This window comes from Gymnodraco acuticeps, unplaced genomic scaffold, assembly GCF_902827175.1.
Source record: "Gymnodraco acuticeps unplaced genomic scaffold, fGymAcu1.1, whole genome shotgun sequence".
In the NCBI taxonomy this organism is placed as follows: domain Eukaryota; kingdom Metazoa; phylum Chordata; class Actinopteri; order Perciformes; family Bathydraconidae; genus Gymnodraco; species Gymnodraco acuticeps.
This window is the reverse complement of record NW_022991001.1, coordinates 1,131,829-1,151,691: the sequence shown is the minus strand read 5'-3', so window position 1 is coordinate 1,151,691 and position 19,863 is coordinate 1,131,829. Positions and strand designations below refer to the sequence as shown.

At 43.2% G+C, this 19,863-nt stretch overlaps 2 protein-coding genes across 5 annotated transcripts in view; one reads left to right on the top strand and one right to left on the bottom strand.

Annotated features, from left to right (window-relative positions):
• Nucleotides 1-12,291, bottom strand: part of fbxl6 (F-box and leucine-rich repeat protein 6) — a 15,608-nt gene extending 3,317 nt beyond the window's left edge. The window contains exons 1-8 of the mRNA XM_034236034.1: nucleotides 11,672-12,291; nucleotides 3,443-4,044; nucleotides 2,682-2,840; nucleotides 2,511-2,574; nucleotides 1,870-2,001; nucleotides 992-1,099; nucleotides 761-874; nucleotides 225-456 (exon numbers count right to left, since the gene is read on the bottom strand). Of these exons, the coding sequence (XP_034091925.1) occupies nucleotides 225-456; nucleotides 761-874; nucleotides 992-1,099; nucleotides 1,870-2,001; nucleotides 2,511-2,574; nucleotides 2,682-2,840; nucleotides 3,443-3,969 (1,336 nt within the window). The 5' untranslated portion in view covers nucleotides 3,970-4,044; nucleotides 11,672-12,291. The remainder of the gene's footprint in view (nucleotides 1-224; nucleotides 457-760; nucleotides 875-991; nucleotides 1,100-1,869; nucleotides 2,002-2,510; nucleotides 2,575-2,681; nucleotides 2,841-3,442; nucleotides 4,045-11,671) is intronic.
• On the top strand, nucleotides 11,798-19,863 carry LOC117559317. 4 transcript variants are annotated; one of them, XM_034236030.1, is made up of 3 exons: nucleotides 11,798-11,886; nucleotides 16,630-16,700; nucleotides 16,982-19,863. In XM_034236030.1, exons 2-3 carry the CDS (start codon nucleotides 16,640-16,642, stop codon nucleotides 19,501-19,503), a joined length of 2,583 nt encoding a protein of 860 aa, XP_034091921.1. In that variant the 5' UTR covers nucleotides 11,798-11,886; nucleotides 16,630-16,639; the 3' UTR covers nucleotides 19,504-19,863. The 4 variants fall into 4 exon arrangements, with proteins under 4 accessions (XP_034091921.1, XP_034091922.1, XP_034091924.1 ...); XM_034236031.1 differs by lacking the exon at nucleotides 11,798-11,886 and adding an exon at nucleotides 14,660-14,719; XM_034236033.1 differs by lacking the exon at nucleotides 11,798-11,886 and adding an exon at nucleotides 15,001-15,104.

Genomic DNA, 19,863 nt, shown 5'->3' with positions numbered 1-19,863 from the left:
GTCGTAGGACCGTTTAGCGAGAGCGCGTATGTTTTGGATTAGACCAACCGGCTAACTCAAACATATCCAGGTTAGGTTGAACCGGCTTCGTAGTACAGGCCTCTAGTTTCAGACAGAGGGTGAAAAGAGGTGCTGCAGCACAGACAGTATGAGAACAATAAAGAGCTTTTTGTAACGCCAAATCAACAAATAAACTAAATATGTATCACATGAGTTAAGCGTACCAAGACAGGGTAGTGATGAGAGACCGGATGGTGTGATTCGTGAACAGCCTCGCAGGTCCAGCACCCGCAGCCTGGTGGAGCCAAACAGGATGTCCCACAAATCTTTATCAGTCATGTAGGAATAAGAGGTGGTAGCGATACACAGCTCCTCCAGTAACGGGAAGCCTAATGTTGAATCTGCACTATTACGCATCGTCTTATGCAGGGGCCTCACATTCAGCATCCGGAAGGTCTGATGGGAATTACAATAAAAGTGCAAGTTTCATGGGTAAACAATGTAAACACATATGGTATACTAATGTAATGTAATGGTATACTCATTTATTGTTCAGTGGCAGGTAGCAAGGAGAGTGAAACATTTATCGCTAACAAGCGGCTAAAATGTAAAACTGAACTTGCAAATAACAATTATTCCAATGGATAATCAGCCGATTATTTCCTCCATAAATCATGTTGATTTTAAAATGTCATAAAATAGTGATGGTTTGTGTATTGTCTGACCAGCAGTCCAAAACTGCTTTAGGTTATTTTCTTACCTTGAGTTTAGGGCATGCCATTTGTAGTGCGTGGATGAAAATTGGAAGTTCACAATCTTTACTGTCTAGCTTTGTGTTGACTTCCAACAACTCCAAATCAGGACAGCTCCCCTTCTGAAATAACAAATCCAATATGTTGAGAGTAACAAGTGTATCTGCTCTCCATGGCTTCAGGTCTATGTGTATTGCATACACTCAAACAACATAGCTGGAAGGCTAGGTGTGACTTACGGTGATCGCTGACAGAAGTCTGTCATTCTTTATTCCATGAGTGAACAGAATCTGCTTGATCTGGCTCCCATGATTTTCAAGATACTCCAGGAGCCCCTCAACCTGAAACTACAAAAAAAGGTTTATTTAGAAATGTAATACCAAGCAGGTGGTGGGAATTGGTAATTGGACAATTACCATACATCATTTGAAGTCTCATGTTTTTCATATTTCACTCGGTCCTGACACTTTCATAAATGTCTACAGTTGCATTCAAACTAAATCAGGCATTGTTATGGTGAGCACAGGGTTGTACAGCAGTATTGAGGGTGACTCATTTGGTAAACCTATGAGATCCTCATTGATCGCAAGTAATGTTGTCACCGCTGCCAGGGAGGGCGGTGTTTAGCTTAGTTTTATCTTTTCTCTCTGCAGCTTTTTCCAGCATCCCCCTGCCGTCCTCACTGTTGCAGCCCAAACTCACGTCTTACATTCTGATGAGTGGTATGATTGCAGCCTAATAGTTGGATATTTTATTGTAATGCAAAATTGATTTAACTGCTCCCACAACAAGGTCTGTTAAATATTGAGTTACCAGGTCATCTGGAAAGAAACATTGCTTTTTAGTTCTTCAAATGTATTTGTTTGCTGCCAAGTGACATCGTGTTCCAATATAAGAAATACATCTCAAATGCCGATATCTCAACATGGCCACTCAGCAAAACAATCTTGACTGACAAAAAGAACTACAAGTAAGTGTTAAAATGTGTATTTTTGACCATGGGGTTAATGGTGCTTTTAAAGATGACAACATCTAATAAATTATAGGATGCATCCGCCACTAACATGTTGTTTTTACAGTGAAACTAATTTAACTGCTGAGCTGGTCCTGGACATACCTCTGAGTACTGCAGATCTATGCCCTGCAGAGACTGGCTGTGCAGACCGAGGCTGTGGAAGGCTGTCACTGCCAGGCCTGTACAGTAGGAGATCTTGAGGGAGCGGAGTTGGGGGCAAAACTGCGACACAGCCTTCATTGAGCAGAAAAACATAGGGTAAATACAACATGCGATGATAAAGACGGCATCCTATGAATTATCAGACAATATTTTGTAACAAAAATGCTTTTAAATGACTACTCCAAACTGGGCCATACTTTGTTACACTTTTTTTTTTTAGAACAAAACTATTCAAATACAGTTTATTGGATTTGGTTAACAATTACTTCCATAATTGACGCACCTGATGATTATTTTCAAAATGGACATTTTGTTTTTAAAATGTCAGACTGTGCCCAAGGTAATGTAGTAGATATTCAAACACTCAAAAAGAATCTTTAGCTTTTTGGATATATGACAAAAATGGAACCACATTTAAGACACTAAAAACAGCAAGTATTTAGATAAAAAGTGATAGAAACAATTAAATAATTATCAAAATAGAAGCCTGGTTGATTTCTCAACTGATTGGTTTATTGAATAATCTTTGCAGTTAAGAAGCTTATGACATAAAAGACAGATATCTAGTGTTGGTGACTTACCTCCACTGCATAGGTGACATTCTTTTTCCAGTGACAGAGAGAGAAGTTTCGTAGCTGAGAGAATCTAAAGAACAACGACTACATTTTATAATTTTTTTTAAAACATATCGAAAAATACAAGACCTACAAGCACAAACTAAATAACAGTTTATAGTCACTACAAATGCAGACCTGTTCTGTGCCATCCAGTCAAAAGTCTCCTTAATCTTCATCTCAGTTTTAGGTAGCTGGGTTTTCCCTGGTGCAATCCAGCAGTGACCCACAGTAACTTTACGCCACAGGACCGGACTGGAGGCAGCAGCGTTCCACAAACGACAAACTCGTCCCACCCTGAACCAGAACAGCAGAAGAAAAGTTAGTTTGGTCTGAAATAAACAATAATAATAAATGGAACAGCAAAAAATGCATTACATACATAAAAGTATGACTAGGCAACCACCATTACATCAAACAGCAGCAACAACAAAATAAGTACTCAGTATTATATTAGTCCATCATTGCATTAAAATCAATTAAAGTCAAACTGCATTGTCCCGCGACCCGACCACGGATAAGCGGGAGAACGATGGATGGATGCATTGTCCAGTTTTTTTGCCCCAAAGCATTTGATGGGGTTTTTTCTATGGTATTTTATTAAATACATGTGGAATTGTATACTGTATAACACAATTGACTGTTCAGGCCTATAATAATATTTCACATGTATCTCTTTGAAATTGTGATTAAATGTGACATTAAATGGATCAAATCTTAAATTATGTGATAATCTGTCATTTCAACAATTATGTAAATGATGATGGCAATCCTAATTTATTTATTTTCTCAAGTTAAACAACCATTTTGGAGTTATAGATTTGGACGACAGCATTTTTTATTAGATATTTGAGTAGTCACTAAGCTAAGCTACATCAAATCAAATATGTGTTTATTACCTGCATAGAAATGGTACAGCGCCATCCTGGACCACCACCATCTGAAAAATACTGACTAGCACCTCCTCAGGGAGACTCTGACCCCATCTGTGGTCTGTTGTTTTCTGTGGTACAAACAGATTAGTGTCCTCTTTTTCCTTCACAACAGGATTATTTGCCACTTTAGGTTTGGGACGGACTGTCTTTTTTTTCTTAATCTGACTAGCTTTTCTTTTTCCTTTAGTCAGCTTCTTTTTTTTGCTTCCCTTCTTTTGGGGGGTCCAAGCCGAGCCGTCGTACTGAGAAGTGGAACTGGATATGACCAGAAGCATATCCTCCCCTTGATGCACGGTGTAGCCCAGCGGGACAGGCCGGGAGACTCTGGCCTTTTTACGCTTCTTGGCCTTTGCATTTGTAGGTTTACTAGTGGTCCTCTTCAGAGATGCCTTCTTGGTCTTTGGTCCGTCTTCTCCTTGACCTGATGTACTTGATGTGCTCGGTGTGGTGTCTTCACTTCTTTCACTGTGGGTTGGAGCCTCTGCTTCCATCGTGTACTAATAATTAGTCTTTATCAGAAGCTTTTGTCAAATAACCACAGTGGCTGAGAAGTAACATATCGGCTTCTGAAAAAAAGAAAACAAATAAGATTAGTCTGTATCTGTGTGGGTGACTTATTGTAGATAAGAATGATATACAGAATGGTAAGACAAGCAGCAGTGGATGGATGTAAATCCAGAGTAACTTGTGAGATTGCAATCATATCTAGTGATTTACTTGTTTTAAGAACTTTCTTAATAAATAAAGCTTATGCTAATATAATAGTGTGTCAGCTAAATGGGATCGTACAATAGAGCAGAATCCTGCATATAGTGTCATAAATCCAACATGCTTTAAACAAACACGGTATATGGACATGCACACAAACTGTAAATAATGATTCTTCACTCTGTGTTTAGTATTTACTCTGTTGAGCGATTTGTTTAATTTACAACAGAACACTTTTATTTTAGTGTTGGTCATTTGTGCTTTTATATTTATATATAGGCTACTGTTATTAAACAATTTGTTCGCATACTTGTCTACATAATAGTCCTGTCTGACCTTAACCTTTGTTGTCCTTGTTCCTGAATGTTATGTCTATTTTTGTGCAAGTACATAAAGAGTAATGTAAAAAAGAAGACCAGTCAAATTCCTTGTATGTGTACACATTATTGGAAAATAAGGCTATTACATTTGTCTATGTTATGTTTTTGGGTTCCAATCATGTTGCATTGCTCAAGTATCTGTAATATTGTATTATTAATATCAGGGCTCGACATTATAAATGGCCCGCTGGCCCGGAAGCACTATTTATGGCGCATTTCCACTGCAGCGGGTAGCCCCGTTTAAGCGTCCTTAATCGTCCTCGTCCAGGTCAGTTTTTGGTGGCCTTTCCATATAGCGTAGCACCGGCTAGCGGGTACTTTTTCCGCCCCCATAAAATTGTGGTTCTATCAGGCCAGGGCTGAACTAGTGACGTCAACACTCTCGACTGCTGATTGGTCAGAGAGAATCGTTACAAGATCGCGCGCGAGTTCATCCCTAGCGTCGCATATCTAGAAGCAAGCTTGCAGCATTTTTATACACGGAGGAGCTACAAAAATGGCAACGTCAAAGAAAAGCACAGAAGAGGTGACGACGTTCCTACATCTCATTGGGGATGATAAAATCCAGCGGGAGCTCGACGGAACAACTCGAAATGTGAAAAAAAAAAAAAATGCCGATCGCCCCGCCTACACTGCGTTGCTACCCCAGGTCCTAAACTGTAATGGATGTGCGCCACGGCCTCGGACGGCCAGCGAGGCAGCCCGAGGCCTGAGCGAGGACGCTTAAACGGGGCTACCCCGCTGCAGTGGAAATGTGCCATTAGACACCCCGGGCCAGCATAACGTACTTTCCAACTTGCCCGCTCCGGCCACTAAAAATATTGCTTTAAAAAAAAAAAATTGTCCTGTGGTATTTTGACTAGCAATGTTGTTAAATTGTTTAGTTTATTAACGCTACAACTGAGGTTACCTACTGTAACCCCAGCTTCTATGAGTAAATGGTGTAGCCCTCTAAAGCTATCGCTATTGGGTAATCCCCCTGCGCCCCCGCGCAGTACTGAAACACTTGTAGTCCACGACCACCCGCAAGGTGGGCCCCACCCTCGGGCTTCCTTCCGGTATAAATAGGAAGGAGGCCCGACAATCTGCTCCCATACAAAATAATTTTTCTTCAGCTATTCGTAGAGCCAGTGGGGCCCAGCACTTAGAGGGCTGCGCCATTTACTCATAGAAGCTGGGGTTACAGTAGGTAACCTCAGTTCTATTTCGTATATGGCTTCGCCCTCTAAAGCTATCGCTATTGGGTTAAGGGCGAAGCATGATGTAGTCTGCGCCCCACTGGGTCCGCCCGGCACTAGAAGCACAGACACACCTGCTCAATAACACCCCCTGCCTGTTGGGCCATGCGTAATGGCGCATCACCATCCCTGGAACATAGCAAAACATGCCTATCTTCCAGACGGGGTGAAGGCTGGGAACAATACATACCGGCCGCTGTGAGAAAGTAGAGACGAAGGTCCCACCTTGTCCAGCGATCATAGAGGGGGAACAGCAGCTCTCTGCGTGTCAGACAGGTAGGAGAGCGCCCAGCTGGATCCCTGACGTCACTCACTCTGACCAGGCACTCCGTACAAAGTGTGTCAGAGGAAAAAGGAACATCCCTCCTATAAGAGGGAAAAAGGGCCGCTCTCCGCGTGCCGAGAGGCGCACAGATGGATCCCTGACGTCACTCACTCTGACGGGACACCCAGTACAGGGTGCGTCAGAGATGAAAGGGAGACATCCCTCAAATACAAATGAATAAATGAACAGGGGGAAGACCAAGATGCAGCAGTGCAAATATCTTCCACTGACATTCCTCCGTGCAAAGCCGTGGAGGAGGAAATTCCTCTGGTGGAGTGCGCCTTACTCTCCGGGGGCTCCACCCCAGAGGAGACATATGCCTGCGACACAGCCTCACACAGCCAGTGTGACAGCCGTTGTGCAGACAGAGGTTGCCCGATCGAGCGCTCTCTATAGTGCACAAACGGGCGCTGAGAACGGCGCCAGGCCGCCGTGCGCGCCACATAGCACGACAGCGTGCACACCGGACAGAGGAGATGAGACGTGGCTTCTTCCTCCGACCTGTGAGGAGGGGGAAAGAAGCCAGCCAGGGTGATCACTCTTGACCTAAAAGAGTTGTGATGACCTTAGGCATGAAGCCGGGTTAGGGCGTAAAACAGCTGAACTGCCATCTCCTTAGATCCGGAGACATGACGGAGCCACAGAGAGAGCAGACAAATCACTCACCCTTCTCGCTGCTATTAGAGCCAAAAGCAGTACTACCTTGGCTGATAACAGTTTAAGGGGAACCTGATCAGGTTCAAATGGGGCTTTGCTTTAGTGCGTGTAACACCAAAGCCACATCCCACAGAGGCGCCAGTGTGCGTGACACAGGTCTGAGTCTCCATACTCCTCGCATACAACGGCTGCTGCGTTCTGCGAGCCCCTCGGTTCAATTCGCCGGGAATATACATTGCTCTGATGGAGAGCAACGTGTGTGCGCGCCCAGAACAGCAGCCGCCTGGCTGCGTTCAGAAGCTGCGCAGATCGTACTCCTCCCTGGCGATTGAGGTAGGCTGCTTCCATAGCCGTGGCCTGTTGTCTGTGCAAATCAACACGTTTGATTGTACAGCAACGGGGCGACTCCCCCGTTCTTTTCCGAGATTTAGAAAAATAGCGGGAGTAAAAACCGCGCAAGACACTGTTCCTGGGATGACAGGAGTGTTTCTTGTATCCCACGGAACTGCTGGGGGGAGAGGCTTCTCTGTGATGTGCCGCAATGGTGACGAGCCACGCCATCGCCCACGCTGCCCGTGAGGCAAAAGGGCTGCGAGGGAGTTTCCACACGCTGCATATCACTCCGTCTTTCATCATGAGGTCCATACACACGCCCAGAGGATGAGAGGTGTGTGTATGCTGTCCACACGAGGCGTTATAACGGTGCTCGTGGATTTATTATGACCGTGTGTAGGAGGCATATCTGGGACAGAGGAATGCCGCAAGCTCTGCAGTTTATAAACCAATAGGTTAAAAACAGCAGGCTTCTGCAGCGAATGAACCACCTCTGGAGTGTCCCCCTGTTGGAAGAGACCCAAGGGGATCATCACGTGACCAGCTGACGCCAAGCAGCTGCGTCACGTAGAGGGCAGTGTGGGTTGTGACATGCCGGAGGAGAGCTGTCAGTTCCTCCACTCGCTGCCGCGAGAGCCGCGCTCTGCTGGCTGAGTTTAATTCCACTCAAGATAACCGTTTGTCTGAGAGGGAAGAGGACAGCTCTTCTTCCAATTCATTATGAAACCCAGGCTTTGACAGATGCGATACGAGATGTACCGTCTGTAAAGCGACTTCCTCCCTGGAGCGAGCCAGCAAATAGCAGGTCGTCCAGAGAAAACCACACTCTCGTCCCTCCTCTGTGTAGTGGCTCCAGCCTTCTCTACACAAAAATGGGAGGAGCCAGGAAATATCCGAACGGCAGACGATTGTCTGGTCTGATATTCCCTGAAATGAGAAAACGCAGGAATTTCCTGTGTTTTGGGATGATGGGTACGTGGAAGTATGCATCCTTCAGGTGGAAGTGAACCAGTCGTCCTGGTGAACACATTCCAGCACCTGTTTGATCATCAGCATGTGGAATACTGACAGATCGAGGATGTCTCATTGCCCCAGTCTTTTTCGGGATTAGAAAAATAACGGGAGTGAAAACCCCTGATTTTCATCCCTTTGAGGAACCCTGGAAATATCCTCTTTCAACAGGAGTTCCAGCAGCTCAGATTGGAGCGCAAGACATAGCTTCTGGGAGGACAGGAGTGTTTCCTGTATCCCATTGAACTGTGGGGGGGGGGGGGGGGGAAGGCGAACTGCAGGACGTATCCTCTGCTGATCAGCCTGCTCATCCATCTGTCCATCAGACCCACGCGCTGCCACTCTGAGAAAAACTCTGAGAGCGGGCGCACATGCTCGAGATGTGTTTTTTTTTGTCGTCATGGTGACGAGCCACGCCAGAGCCCCTGCCACCGCTGCCCGTGACGCAACCCAAGGTGTGCTTGGACCGAAAGGGCTGCGCGGGGGCCTCCACATGCTGCGTCTCACTCCGACTCTCATCATGAGGCTCGTACATGCTCAGGGGATGGATGGAGGTGTGTGCAGTGCTGCCCACATGAAGCATTATAACGGCGCTCATGGGTTATTATGACCGTGTGTAGGAGGCGTATCTCGGACATAGGAATGCCGCGAGCTCTGCAGGTTATTAACCGATAGGTTAAAACCAGCAGGCTTCTGCAGGGAGCCCTGCTGTCTACTTAATCAACAGATTAGTGGCAGCTGGCTTAATTACCGGCTCTGCTTCCTCGGAGGCTCTCGCGGAGCAGACCAGGAGCGGGGGAGCCTCAATCCCCTTTGACCCGCCGCCGGGAGACCCTGTCTCTGGGGTGGCGGGGGAGCGGAGACGTGGGACGGAGCCCCTGCAGCCGCCGAAGGGCGAGTCTGACGCCGAGGCGGTTGCTGTGGGCGTCTCTCCGCTTGCGGCCTCCTGTGGCCGGCGTGGACGCCACGGCTGCTGCGGACGTTGGTGCCGCTGTGGCAGCTCAGCCGGCTGGAGCCAGCTGGAGCCAGCTGGAGCCAGCTGTACATGCTGGCGAATGCCGTCCGCCTGTTCCGCGGCCGTCTTCATGGACTCCACCATAGCGTGGAACTGGGGTCCGAACAGCCCGTCCGGGCTGATTGGAGCGTCCAGTAGCACTTTTCTGGCCGTCTCCGTAACAGACGCCTTCTTCAGCCAGGATCTGTGTCACCCACGCGAAAATCCTCGCCTGGGAGACAGCGACGGACGCCCACAGAATGAGCGCCATGCTGGCCGCCTTGCTGATTTCCTCTGGGGGATTACCCAATAGCGATAGCTTTAGAGGCCGAAGCCATATTGCCAAAAAACGTTTCAGCCAGCTTGATCGATGGAGTTGGCTTCTAGTGGTGCAGTGACGCATACTAAAACCCTTTTATAATCTATCGATTAGATTTATGATTCGAAATTATAAAAGTAGGGTAGACATGTGGAGATTATCCGGCTGAACAAAACGTGCATTTATCAAACAGGTTTGTTTTCCACATACCTTATTTCCAGCTATTTTCCAAAACCCTGTGGAGAAATCCCATTTTTTGTCGAGGGAACCAGCAGCTTCCTTCCTAGTTTTAGGATGCGTCACTGCACCTCTCAATATGATGCCAATATAAACAAGAGAGGCTTCTCAATACTCAAATTTCCCCTCCTCGACTCCTCGGTCCTCCGGTAGTGACCCGGAAATGAATTTCAGCGCGCCATTTTGAAGGACATCTCATTTCTCTAAATGCACACAGAGGACCGAGGATCGAGCGTCGAGGAGGCTCTCTGGAGGAGCTATGACCGAGGATACACTGATGGTTCCTCCACGGCTCCTCCGCGGATGCATTTCCGGGAACGGTGGAGGCGTGACGCACGGCCGGACTTATCTCAGCCAATGACAGCTATGCATGCATCCCCTGGATATTATTTTAGAAACTGCTCTCATCACAACACGATGTTTACAGTGAGAACAGCTGTGAGGTCCGTGCAGAAAGCAGAGCAGTGTGTATATTATATATCACTCAGTATAACAGACCTACTCTCTTTATTTGCTTTAGTTTAGTAGATATCTACAAACAAAGAGTCCATATTTTTCTAAGACCATTTAGTGCTTCACATAATAAAATACACGGCTGTATCTTGATTATGCTTTAGGAGCTGTAGGTGTGCGTGGCACAGTGTGTAGGTGTGTGTGTTGTACAGTGCGTAGATGCGGCGGACAGACGGGTCTCAGTTGGTTTGGTGTCCTCTGCTTACTTTTAATACAACTTTTTGTTCAAAGTAAATATATAAGTTGTCATGAACACATCTGTCCATCAGACAGAGGGCTGCTGTGCCTCCTGTCATCATTAATGGACGTCTCTTTAAAATGACTGCTCAGAGGAGAGGAGTTCTCATTTATCTAACTGCCTGCTGCTTCCCCTCTTCTCTCCTCGGTTCCCCTCCTCAGTCCTCCGCTCGCATCTCCTGTGGGCGGGACTAAGTCTCGAGGATAGGAGTCGAGATGGGGACATTTAAGAATTGAGAAGCCTCTATGGTCTTCTGTCGGCTCTGTATATCAATGCCGACCTATGCTGACAAGTAAGTGAAGAGTAGAAAATATAAAAGGTATTGGCTATAGGGAAATGTCCCAGCAGTTCAGGATAATGAAGTTTCTAATCTATAGCCATTACATTTCTAACTCCTAGTGACAGGAAGGCAGAAAGCGCATTATACAAATAATAATACTCATAATAATAGCAGACATTTTTTAACAATGACCACAATATCATTATTTTAATAAACCAAATGTGAACAATTGAGGAAAATGAGGAAGAACTGATGATTCAAATGTTGTAGTACAAGTAGTAATGTAGTTAGTGCATACATTACTATTGCAACAAATGTGTTAATTTTCTTCATTATTAGTCGATTTTTTTTTTGGACGAATGCTCCGGGCCAGTGGTTACAACGGTGGGGCCAGTGATAATACAACTGAATATACACTATGGGAGTTTCGTAAAATCGACCAGCAAAGTTATGTGGGGTGAATGGTATATTTTGTTTTTAAACTGTGCTGCTGCAATATTGATCAAGGAAACAGCAGGAATACATGGAAATGTAACGTGTAACTAACAGACTTATTTAATAAATGTGTCAATGTGCGTGCGCATCCTCGATTGTTTGTAAAAGGAAGCTAGTCAAGCTAGTCACATCCAAACTATGTCTATGAAGTGATAAAAGAGAAGACTGCAAAAATAAAATAAAATAAACATCAGCGTTCTGTATGGTGCTAAATACTAATGAAGCATTTACTTATAAGAGCACATTGCAACGTTGATTTGTTAGCAAGCTAAATTAATCATACCAGCTCATAATGTAATGAGCTAACGTTACTGTTGCAACTATCTAGGAAGTTGACGAGCCACCGTGCACATAACGTAGCGGAAAGGTGGAACAACATGTGCAACTGCGTTGACAACAAACGAAATGAACACACACACACAACAGAAAAAAGTACAAATGAATTCGTTGCTATTTTTGCAATACCTGCTGCTGCTTCACCAACACCACTGGCAACCGGCTACTTCCATCTTCTGTAGTATACCCACAATGCATTTCACATCGCTCCTGTGATTGGTGGAGACCTCAAGTATAGCCCGCCTTTGTAAAGCTATCCAATCATTGGCCAGCCTGCTGTCCATGTTTTGACTCCCTAATGCTGTGTACTGAGGTTCAGAAAAGCACGGTGGTGTTGTTTTGAGGTAAGAAGAACTAATACTTTAAACGACTTTTACTGATACTTGTCAATTTAAAATTACTTGTAAATGCTATAGTACGCAAAGAGGTCTTATTCTCTGGTATCATTCAAGATTTATTGCAGTATATTATGCTACATTTCCTGTACATAAAGTTGGTGCTAACGCTAGCAAGTTGCTCACAACAATGCTAACATTAGCATGCAGAGCTATTGTTGCATTAGCCCTCATTTGCAAGTTGAGTGTTAATGTTTTTTTAGTTAAAGTTTATTTTTACAATTAATCACGGAAATTATCTAGTGTTGTCCTTTTTATAGTATTTTTTGCAAAAGCAAAATGTATGTGCTCCCAGCTAATAAGGCTCTCCAGGTGTACTGGTCAAGACGAGGGACTCCCTGGGCCCTTCTCACTTCTCTTATTTTTCATTTCCTCGCTCCTCGGTCTCACCGGAAGTTGATTTGTCTGCGCCATCTTGAGTAGCGTCCCAATTGCCTTATTTTTGCCGGATGAGCGAGGAGCTATAACCGAGGAACCACCTTCGATGAAATCCTCAGACACTCGCCCCGCCCCCTTACTGTGTATCGCTCACTGATTGGACGATGCAGTGCATGCACTGATCTGATGCTTCTTGACATGAGAGCAGTTTGCCAGCGGAGTGAAGAAAATACATGAACCTCACGGGAGTCACTCCTCAGTTTATATTGTGTTTTGTTTCAATTAATGTATAATTTAGTTACAAATATGTGATATATTTGAACAACAAAGTGGTAAAAAATAGATTTATTCATTTTTTGGAAACATTTTCATGATCGCTTTTTTCGTTTTACATTTTCATTTATTGTCATTTCCATTCAGTCAGTCATTAAGTGCTATTTAAAATGTTAATTTGCTACATATCCAAACAAACAAAGTGTGCAATCCAATGAATGTTAATCTAACTGGGTTTTGATAGATAACATATCTCTTTTTCTTCTCTGAATTATTTTTATTTATTTTGTGCACTCTAATCAATATTAATCAAACTATTGTTCGTTTATAAATTTTAAGAATGGCGTTTATCTTTTTTGAGAATTAGTTCTTATTTTATTTAATGTATTTGGGTCTACAACAGATGATACAAATGTTTGTGTCAGTAAATGTGCACTAACAGAGGCGGGGGTGTTTGTGAAAATAACGGGGACAGAGCTGCTGTCAGACGATCAGCTGTGCAGCGTCATCACAAACGTGCTTCTCGTGGTTTCCTTGCCTCCAAGCCCCCAGGTAGTGCGCCGGACTCACATGAAAATATTCGTGCTGGCCAAACGGTGGTACTACACTTCCGTTTGGTTGCCAGGCCCGGAAACACTTTTTCCCATTGACTTACATGGGGAAAGAGTGGTCTGTAACTCGTTGGATAAAATTTTTTTAACTAAATAAACTACCCAGTATGAACACTTGTATAGCCCTTATTAAAAACATTCGTTCCTCAAGTTGTAAAAATGTGCTAATAACGTTATTCTGAGAGTTATTTCCCTCTGCATTATGAACGCGCATCTAACCCACGGGACCGCGCCGCCCGGCACGTTCATGTTACGTGTCCCGACCAATCAGAGCACACTGTGCTCACAGGGAGGGTGGGGCTGGAGCTATTGGAGCTACAACGAGCCGTTAAAGGCAGAGAGTGAAATTCAGTGAATACACATAGTTTACAGAGATGCTGTATGAGAAACCAATGTGAGTTGCGTTTATCTTTACCCATGGATGCACAATAAGAACGGATCCATATCGTCTTACTGCCATCCCACGGAGCTGTAATAATGGATATATTGCACATGTTTGCTGTAATTCATTATCATACATGGGCTGTATGATTAAATCTTGTACCGTAAATGTTGTATTAAATAAAGTTAATATTACCGACATTATTAACGTCCCTGTAGCTTCGTATTGCACTAAGAAGCTTATTGCACTGTATATAAATATATATATATATATACAGTGCAATAATAATTTCATGCTAAATGAAGCTCTGTTGGATATCACTAGATCCTGTTACAGCGTAATATAAGTACATAACGATTGATGTGTACATTAGCATCATTACTAGCTAGCCGCTAGCTGCTAACTGCCGCCTCGTTCATATCAAATCCATGATAACAACAATCCATTACCATGCTGTCATGAACGCGCGGTGCTGTTACGTACATGGCCGTATCTACCATTGAGGTCACCGAGGTCCGGACCTCGGTAATATTTTCCGAGCTGTGTATAACAAAACGTGTGAAATAATTGCACTAAAAGGGGTTCTTTGTAGTACTTCCATTTACTGGCGATGGGGGCGCTGCATAACTACGTAGCCTCGGTTAAAGCAAACAGAAGAAGACGACATGTATCAACAAACCACCGCAGCCCGGACTTGTACCGGAGCAGCGGAGGAGTGATGAAGTATCTACAGATCTGAGTCCATCGGGCTGCTTGTGTTCCTGTTCATCAGGACATCATATGACCAACAGATCCTGTGTGAACGCTCTACATTAGTCAGTGGACGTCCGACAACATGCACACTAACTTATATTGCAGCTTTAGGCTATACTTTGGTTTAAATTGCGTGAATAAACTAGCTAGAGAGCTAACGTTAATTACATTCATCCAATGTCAGAAGGATTACCTTTTAACAAACGTTGTAATGGTTTTCTTTCATTTCAATTTGAGTAAAACATTGAAGATATAACATTGTATTGTTTTCTTTTTACATTGACTCAGATATAATGAAAAGACTACGTCAGTCGAAGCTCAGCTTTGGTAAGGAAGAGACAGGACAGGCAGAGAGAGAGAGATGGAAGTCAGGGAGGAACTGCAGGTACAGTCACACAAATATAATGTAGGCTTAATAAGCCCATCTATAACAATAGTCTTCATTTACAATAGGCATCATTTTAAAACATACATCTATTACAGTTATGATGTCATAATAACATACAATTGTATAAAACACAATTTCCTTACATCTTTGTTCTCTTTTTGAGAATCAAACGAAACAGATTTAAATAAAAAAAATAATGCAAATGAACAAGTGAAATGAACTAAACTGCTGACTTGCTTTTAATTCACTGGCAGGAGCGACAAGTGAGGAGGAGCAAACAGTGAACAACGAGGGAGAGATTGAACAAAGAGAAAGCGTAGAGGACAGAGTAATGAACAGGAAGAAGACAGAGAGACTCAAGACGATGGAAGAGAGGCTGCAGGTTATGGAAAGGAGAGAGACATGGAAAATGAATGTTGACAATGTGTTGTGATCATTTTAGCCTCTTCTCCATGTCCAGATCATTAATAGTAACAATCAACTGATTCTTATGTATTACACTTTCAAAAATAATTGATGCTGACATTGTCAGCCCACTGACATGGGTTGAAATCAATATATTATCCAATATGTGACCCCCCACAGGACTTAAAAAGCACCTAAATAGATCATGAAAATCCCAAAAATCTCGGGGGGTATACCCCGAACCCCCCTAACATGTTTGGACCTCGGTATTTAGGAAATCCTGGATACGGCCCTGGTTACGTGTACGCAAATTGACGTGCTTGATGTGAACGAGCATTTTGGTTAAAGTTGCGCATGCGCTATGAGCGCACATACGGGTACTTCTCAGGCATGCTGGGTAATCTGTGACGTTTCACTCTCTCAAAAGTTGGGCCATTTTATCATCATGCGCTAATGAGCAGCTCTCATAGGAATGAATGAGGCCCCGCCTCCCACGCTGTATCCAGTTCTTATTATACATCCATGCTCGTGGTTTCCTTGCATCTCTCCATGCTTCCCTGGTGGGAGGGACTAGTCACAGGGAAACGACGCAAGTGAGGGACGCAAGGAATCCATTTAACCGAAGTGAGAAGGGCCCCCTGAGTGGATAAGACCCCATAACTATAGTGGCTCATAATAAACAGATGTATACTTATTTTCCTGTTGATAAGGTATACCATTCTAAACAAATATATTGTCTCTAATACAATGGCCCTGCGCAAAAAATGTAACATAGGTTATTGTCTAATGTTTGGACGCTGATGTCTGTTTCACTGTAATTTGTTGTAATTATGATGTTTCATATTTTTCCACTTTATATAGAGAAACATTCTACAACATAATATAAATGTACTTTTTGGTACAAACTATTACAATCTTTAGATAAAATGTAGCATCATTAATGTAAAAGATAAATGTTGGAAAAAGTTTAGAACTTAGCTCTTTTTTTCCGGCAAGGTAATGAGTGACTTTTCCTACAGAACTTCAGTATAGTGTTATTGTGCATGCTACTGCCAGGGGGAGGCATTCTTCTGCTTTCTCCACAACATCACTGAAAGTGTGATTTTTCTGTGTAGTTTCACCTATTGCTCATTCAGAAGAACAGACTATAAGAACTGTAACCTTCAAAGTTAATCTTATTCTTACTAATGCCATGATGCCGTCTTACAGCATTATTGTTTTATATTTGTACTGGTAGTAGTTTCCAGGATGGTTTTCTTTGCTTTTCAGGATTGAAAAAATATGTGACAAACTGATACAAAAAAAACGATCCTTATCTAAAATACATGGAAACAGCCATAGTTACAAAAATGATTGTGGACATAAGGTTGTACACACCCGGGTATTTACCAAGACTTCGAGTATTGTTACACATGAACATCCCCTTTCTTCTTAGTGTGGTTATGCTTCTGAATGATGAAGATGCCCCCTTTTTCTTTTTTGAACGGTGACTCTCTTTTCAGACAGCACACAATGGAGGATGTCCAAGATTTCTCCCTTGGTGGTAAAGAGGCAGTAACAGAAGCTAATCTGAGTAAGTCTAACACTTTAACCATGCTTTTAACGTAAGTAAGCCCAACTTGTAGTTAAATTGTTATCAAGATACGATATGATGAAATTCACTATATACTGCAAATCTTTGGGAACAGTTTTCTGGAATTATTTTATATTTATAGCATTACAACCTTTCAGAATGTTTCCATCTTCCGTGGTTAAAAATTGAAAGCGCAAAATTGAAAGCGCAAATTAATTAAATCCATAAAAATCCTACATTTTGTACTTTTCTGCTCACTTGCTAATTTGTCTGTTTTTCAGGAGATGAGTACTATTGGAAGCTTGTTGCAGACTTCATTGGTCCTCAATCAGGAGAAGGATTGGAGCTTGAAAGTGCACCGTGCAAGAACAGACTTTTAATTCAAGTAGGACTTCTGACAGAGGACAATAATTTCCCATGGATTGCCATCGTATCTTGGCTAATGAAAATCTTCCCGAGTCATTGGTCAACTAACTTTCGTTGTTTGGTGGAAAGAGGCATCGCAACCACGTTGAGTCTGGGAAGTGATGCAAGGCAAATCTTTCTTGATTCAGACGTCAACTTTAACTTTGTTGGCCCAATATGTGACAGCATTGGAGTTGAACGGCAACATCTTTTGGAAATCAGGGATTTTAGTGAGCGAGCACAGTCAATAGAAGTCACTAATGGGCTGATTCTCGAGTTGAGCAACTTTGTCAGCAGGGAGAAACTTGCACCAGTTGTTATAGTGACTTGGCTTAGAAACTTCAACCCTGAGTTTTGTAAGAAAGGGGATTTTCAAAAGGCATATAAAGTCCTTAGACCTAAGATAAAGAAGTTAAAACTGCATTACCGCAATTATGAAACAAGGAGTCACAGGAGGAATGCAGCGATGGAAAATCTGCTTCAAAGTCCATTTGAACTGGTGCGTAAGAAAATGCCCAAAGTGACTGTGAAGAAGCGCATGAGAAAAGACGACACCATCCATTTTGAAAAAGTTATAATCAAGGAGGAATACGAGAGCCATGAAATCATGGAAGGGGAGGAATCTAACATGAGAAGAGACGTAAAGAAAATAATTGTGAAAGAAGATGCCTCTGTAAACGATGACAGTGATGAGGATTTGGACGAGTCCAACAGTGGAGAAGAAACATCAGATAACAAAGAAGATACCTCGACTCTGCTTGACATTGCAATGCTGTCTGTCCAAAAGCTGTCCAAAATGTACGGTGGGAAAACCGAAGCATGCAAGCAAGTTTGCTTGGATCTCCTCAAAAATCAGTATGCTCTGACATGCAAGGAGCATCGAGCCATGGCAGAGTTTGAGCAAAAACTAGACACACTTTGTGGAGAGCCTTCACTTGTTTACCCCGTTGTGTTTTTAAACTACAATGCCAATTTCCTTGTTGACTTGCAAGATGCTGTGGAGCAGCAGATCATGGCCTTTGAGAAAGAGATCATTCTATCAACCGGAGAGAAACTAGGCCGGGACAAACTTTCAAAATTCAAGAGCTTTGTGAATTTATCTGAAAGTGCCACTTCACGCTACATCCACATGGCTTGTGATACCCTAAATACAACCAACCCTGGCATGAAAAACTACAGGAAACACTGGGTAGCTTTCTGCGAAGAAAAGAAAAACCCCTCCAGAATTGCAGTAAATCCATCAAAACGATTCCAGAACTACTTCGAAGCTGCAGCGGGTCTTATCCACCATCACAAAGAGACGGCTCTGTTCTTTTCTGATTTGCTTGCAATGACAAACGACACAAACATTATTCTGGAGAGCGTTGCTGCTGATGCTAATGACTCTGTGATTCAGAGCTTTGTGTGTGTCCTGGCCATTGTTTACTGCAAAGTCCTCGGTCCTTACTGGCAGCTCCTGAATAGCAGCGGAGATTACTCCCTCTTCTGCCAGTACATACTCTCCCTGTACCAAAAGTTCCTCGATTGGTCCAAAGATCCTTCAACACTGCTAGAACCTGAAGCTGAGACAAATGTTTTTCTGCAGTACCCATCACAGGAGAAAATCTTTGATGGAGTGTTTCATTTCTGTGGCCAGTGGCACACTAATAGGGACCTTATCAGAGCTTGCCTGAAAAGGATAGTGAAGGTGATTGCTGCTGTCACTGAGGAACACCTGAAGGATTTCCTGCCAGGAGGAACGTTTGGTCAAATCCCTTCACCAGACCTGATCTCACAACTGGAAAGTTGCACCTTTTCCGCCTTGATGGCGAAATATCCTTTCAGCACTGCAGAAGAAAGTCCCATCAAGAAGAAAAAACATGACAAGTCTTCCAAACGCTCTTCACAGAAGAACCTTCAGGAAGATGATGACCAATCCGGTTCCTCTGACAGCAGCTCTGATGAATCTTCCAGTTGGCAAAGAAGTGGCCAAAATGATGCCGACAGTCCCAAGATTAAGAAAGTAAGGAAAGTACAGGAAGAGCGAGTGGAGAACAACGATAGGGATTACATTGTAGCTAAAGTGAAAAGAAACGGAGGGCCATGCAAGACACAGCAGGATGTTGACAAAATGATGCTGCGCTTTGACGGAAAAACAAGGGAAGACAAACGGGAAGGAATCCGTTGTGAGATAATGTACCAGAAAATGGTTTTGGACAACACAGACCATAACTTGGGTGGTACTTTCAGCAACACCACACAAATGGTGTTGAAGCTGAAGCTTGCACTTCCTCGTGTTAAACCTGGTTACTCGCTTGTTTGGGCCCCTAAAAAAACAAAGACAAAGCCTGTGGTTCAACCTAATGCTGCTACTGGATGGGATGTGCCAACAGCACATGAGAATTTTCATGGCGTCTGAAAAAAAGTGTGGTTTTGGAGAAAAGAGAATAATTGTCACTCTCTTATGATTTTACATTTGCAAACTAAAATTATCCTTTTTATTGTATGATTCTGTATATATCTATTGCAGCTGTCATGTGTGTTACTTACTGTTCTTCAACTGCCTTTATTTAAAAAATATAAGGTTTGATTCTTGTAGATTATCATGTGCATATAATTGTATAATTTGTACGGTGCTGTTTTGTTACCTTTTTCAGTTACTGGGGGAAACTTTTTTTTTAATACATGATTATGCATTGGGATTATGAGGTCAGTTGATAACTGCTGATTTAAAATATGTTGTATAAACCACTAATGAAATAAACAGCGCCTTCGTGCA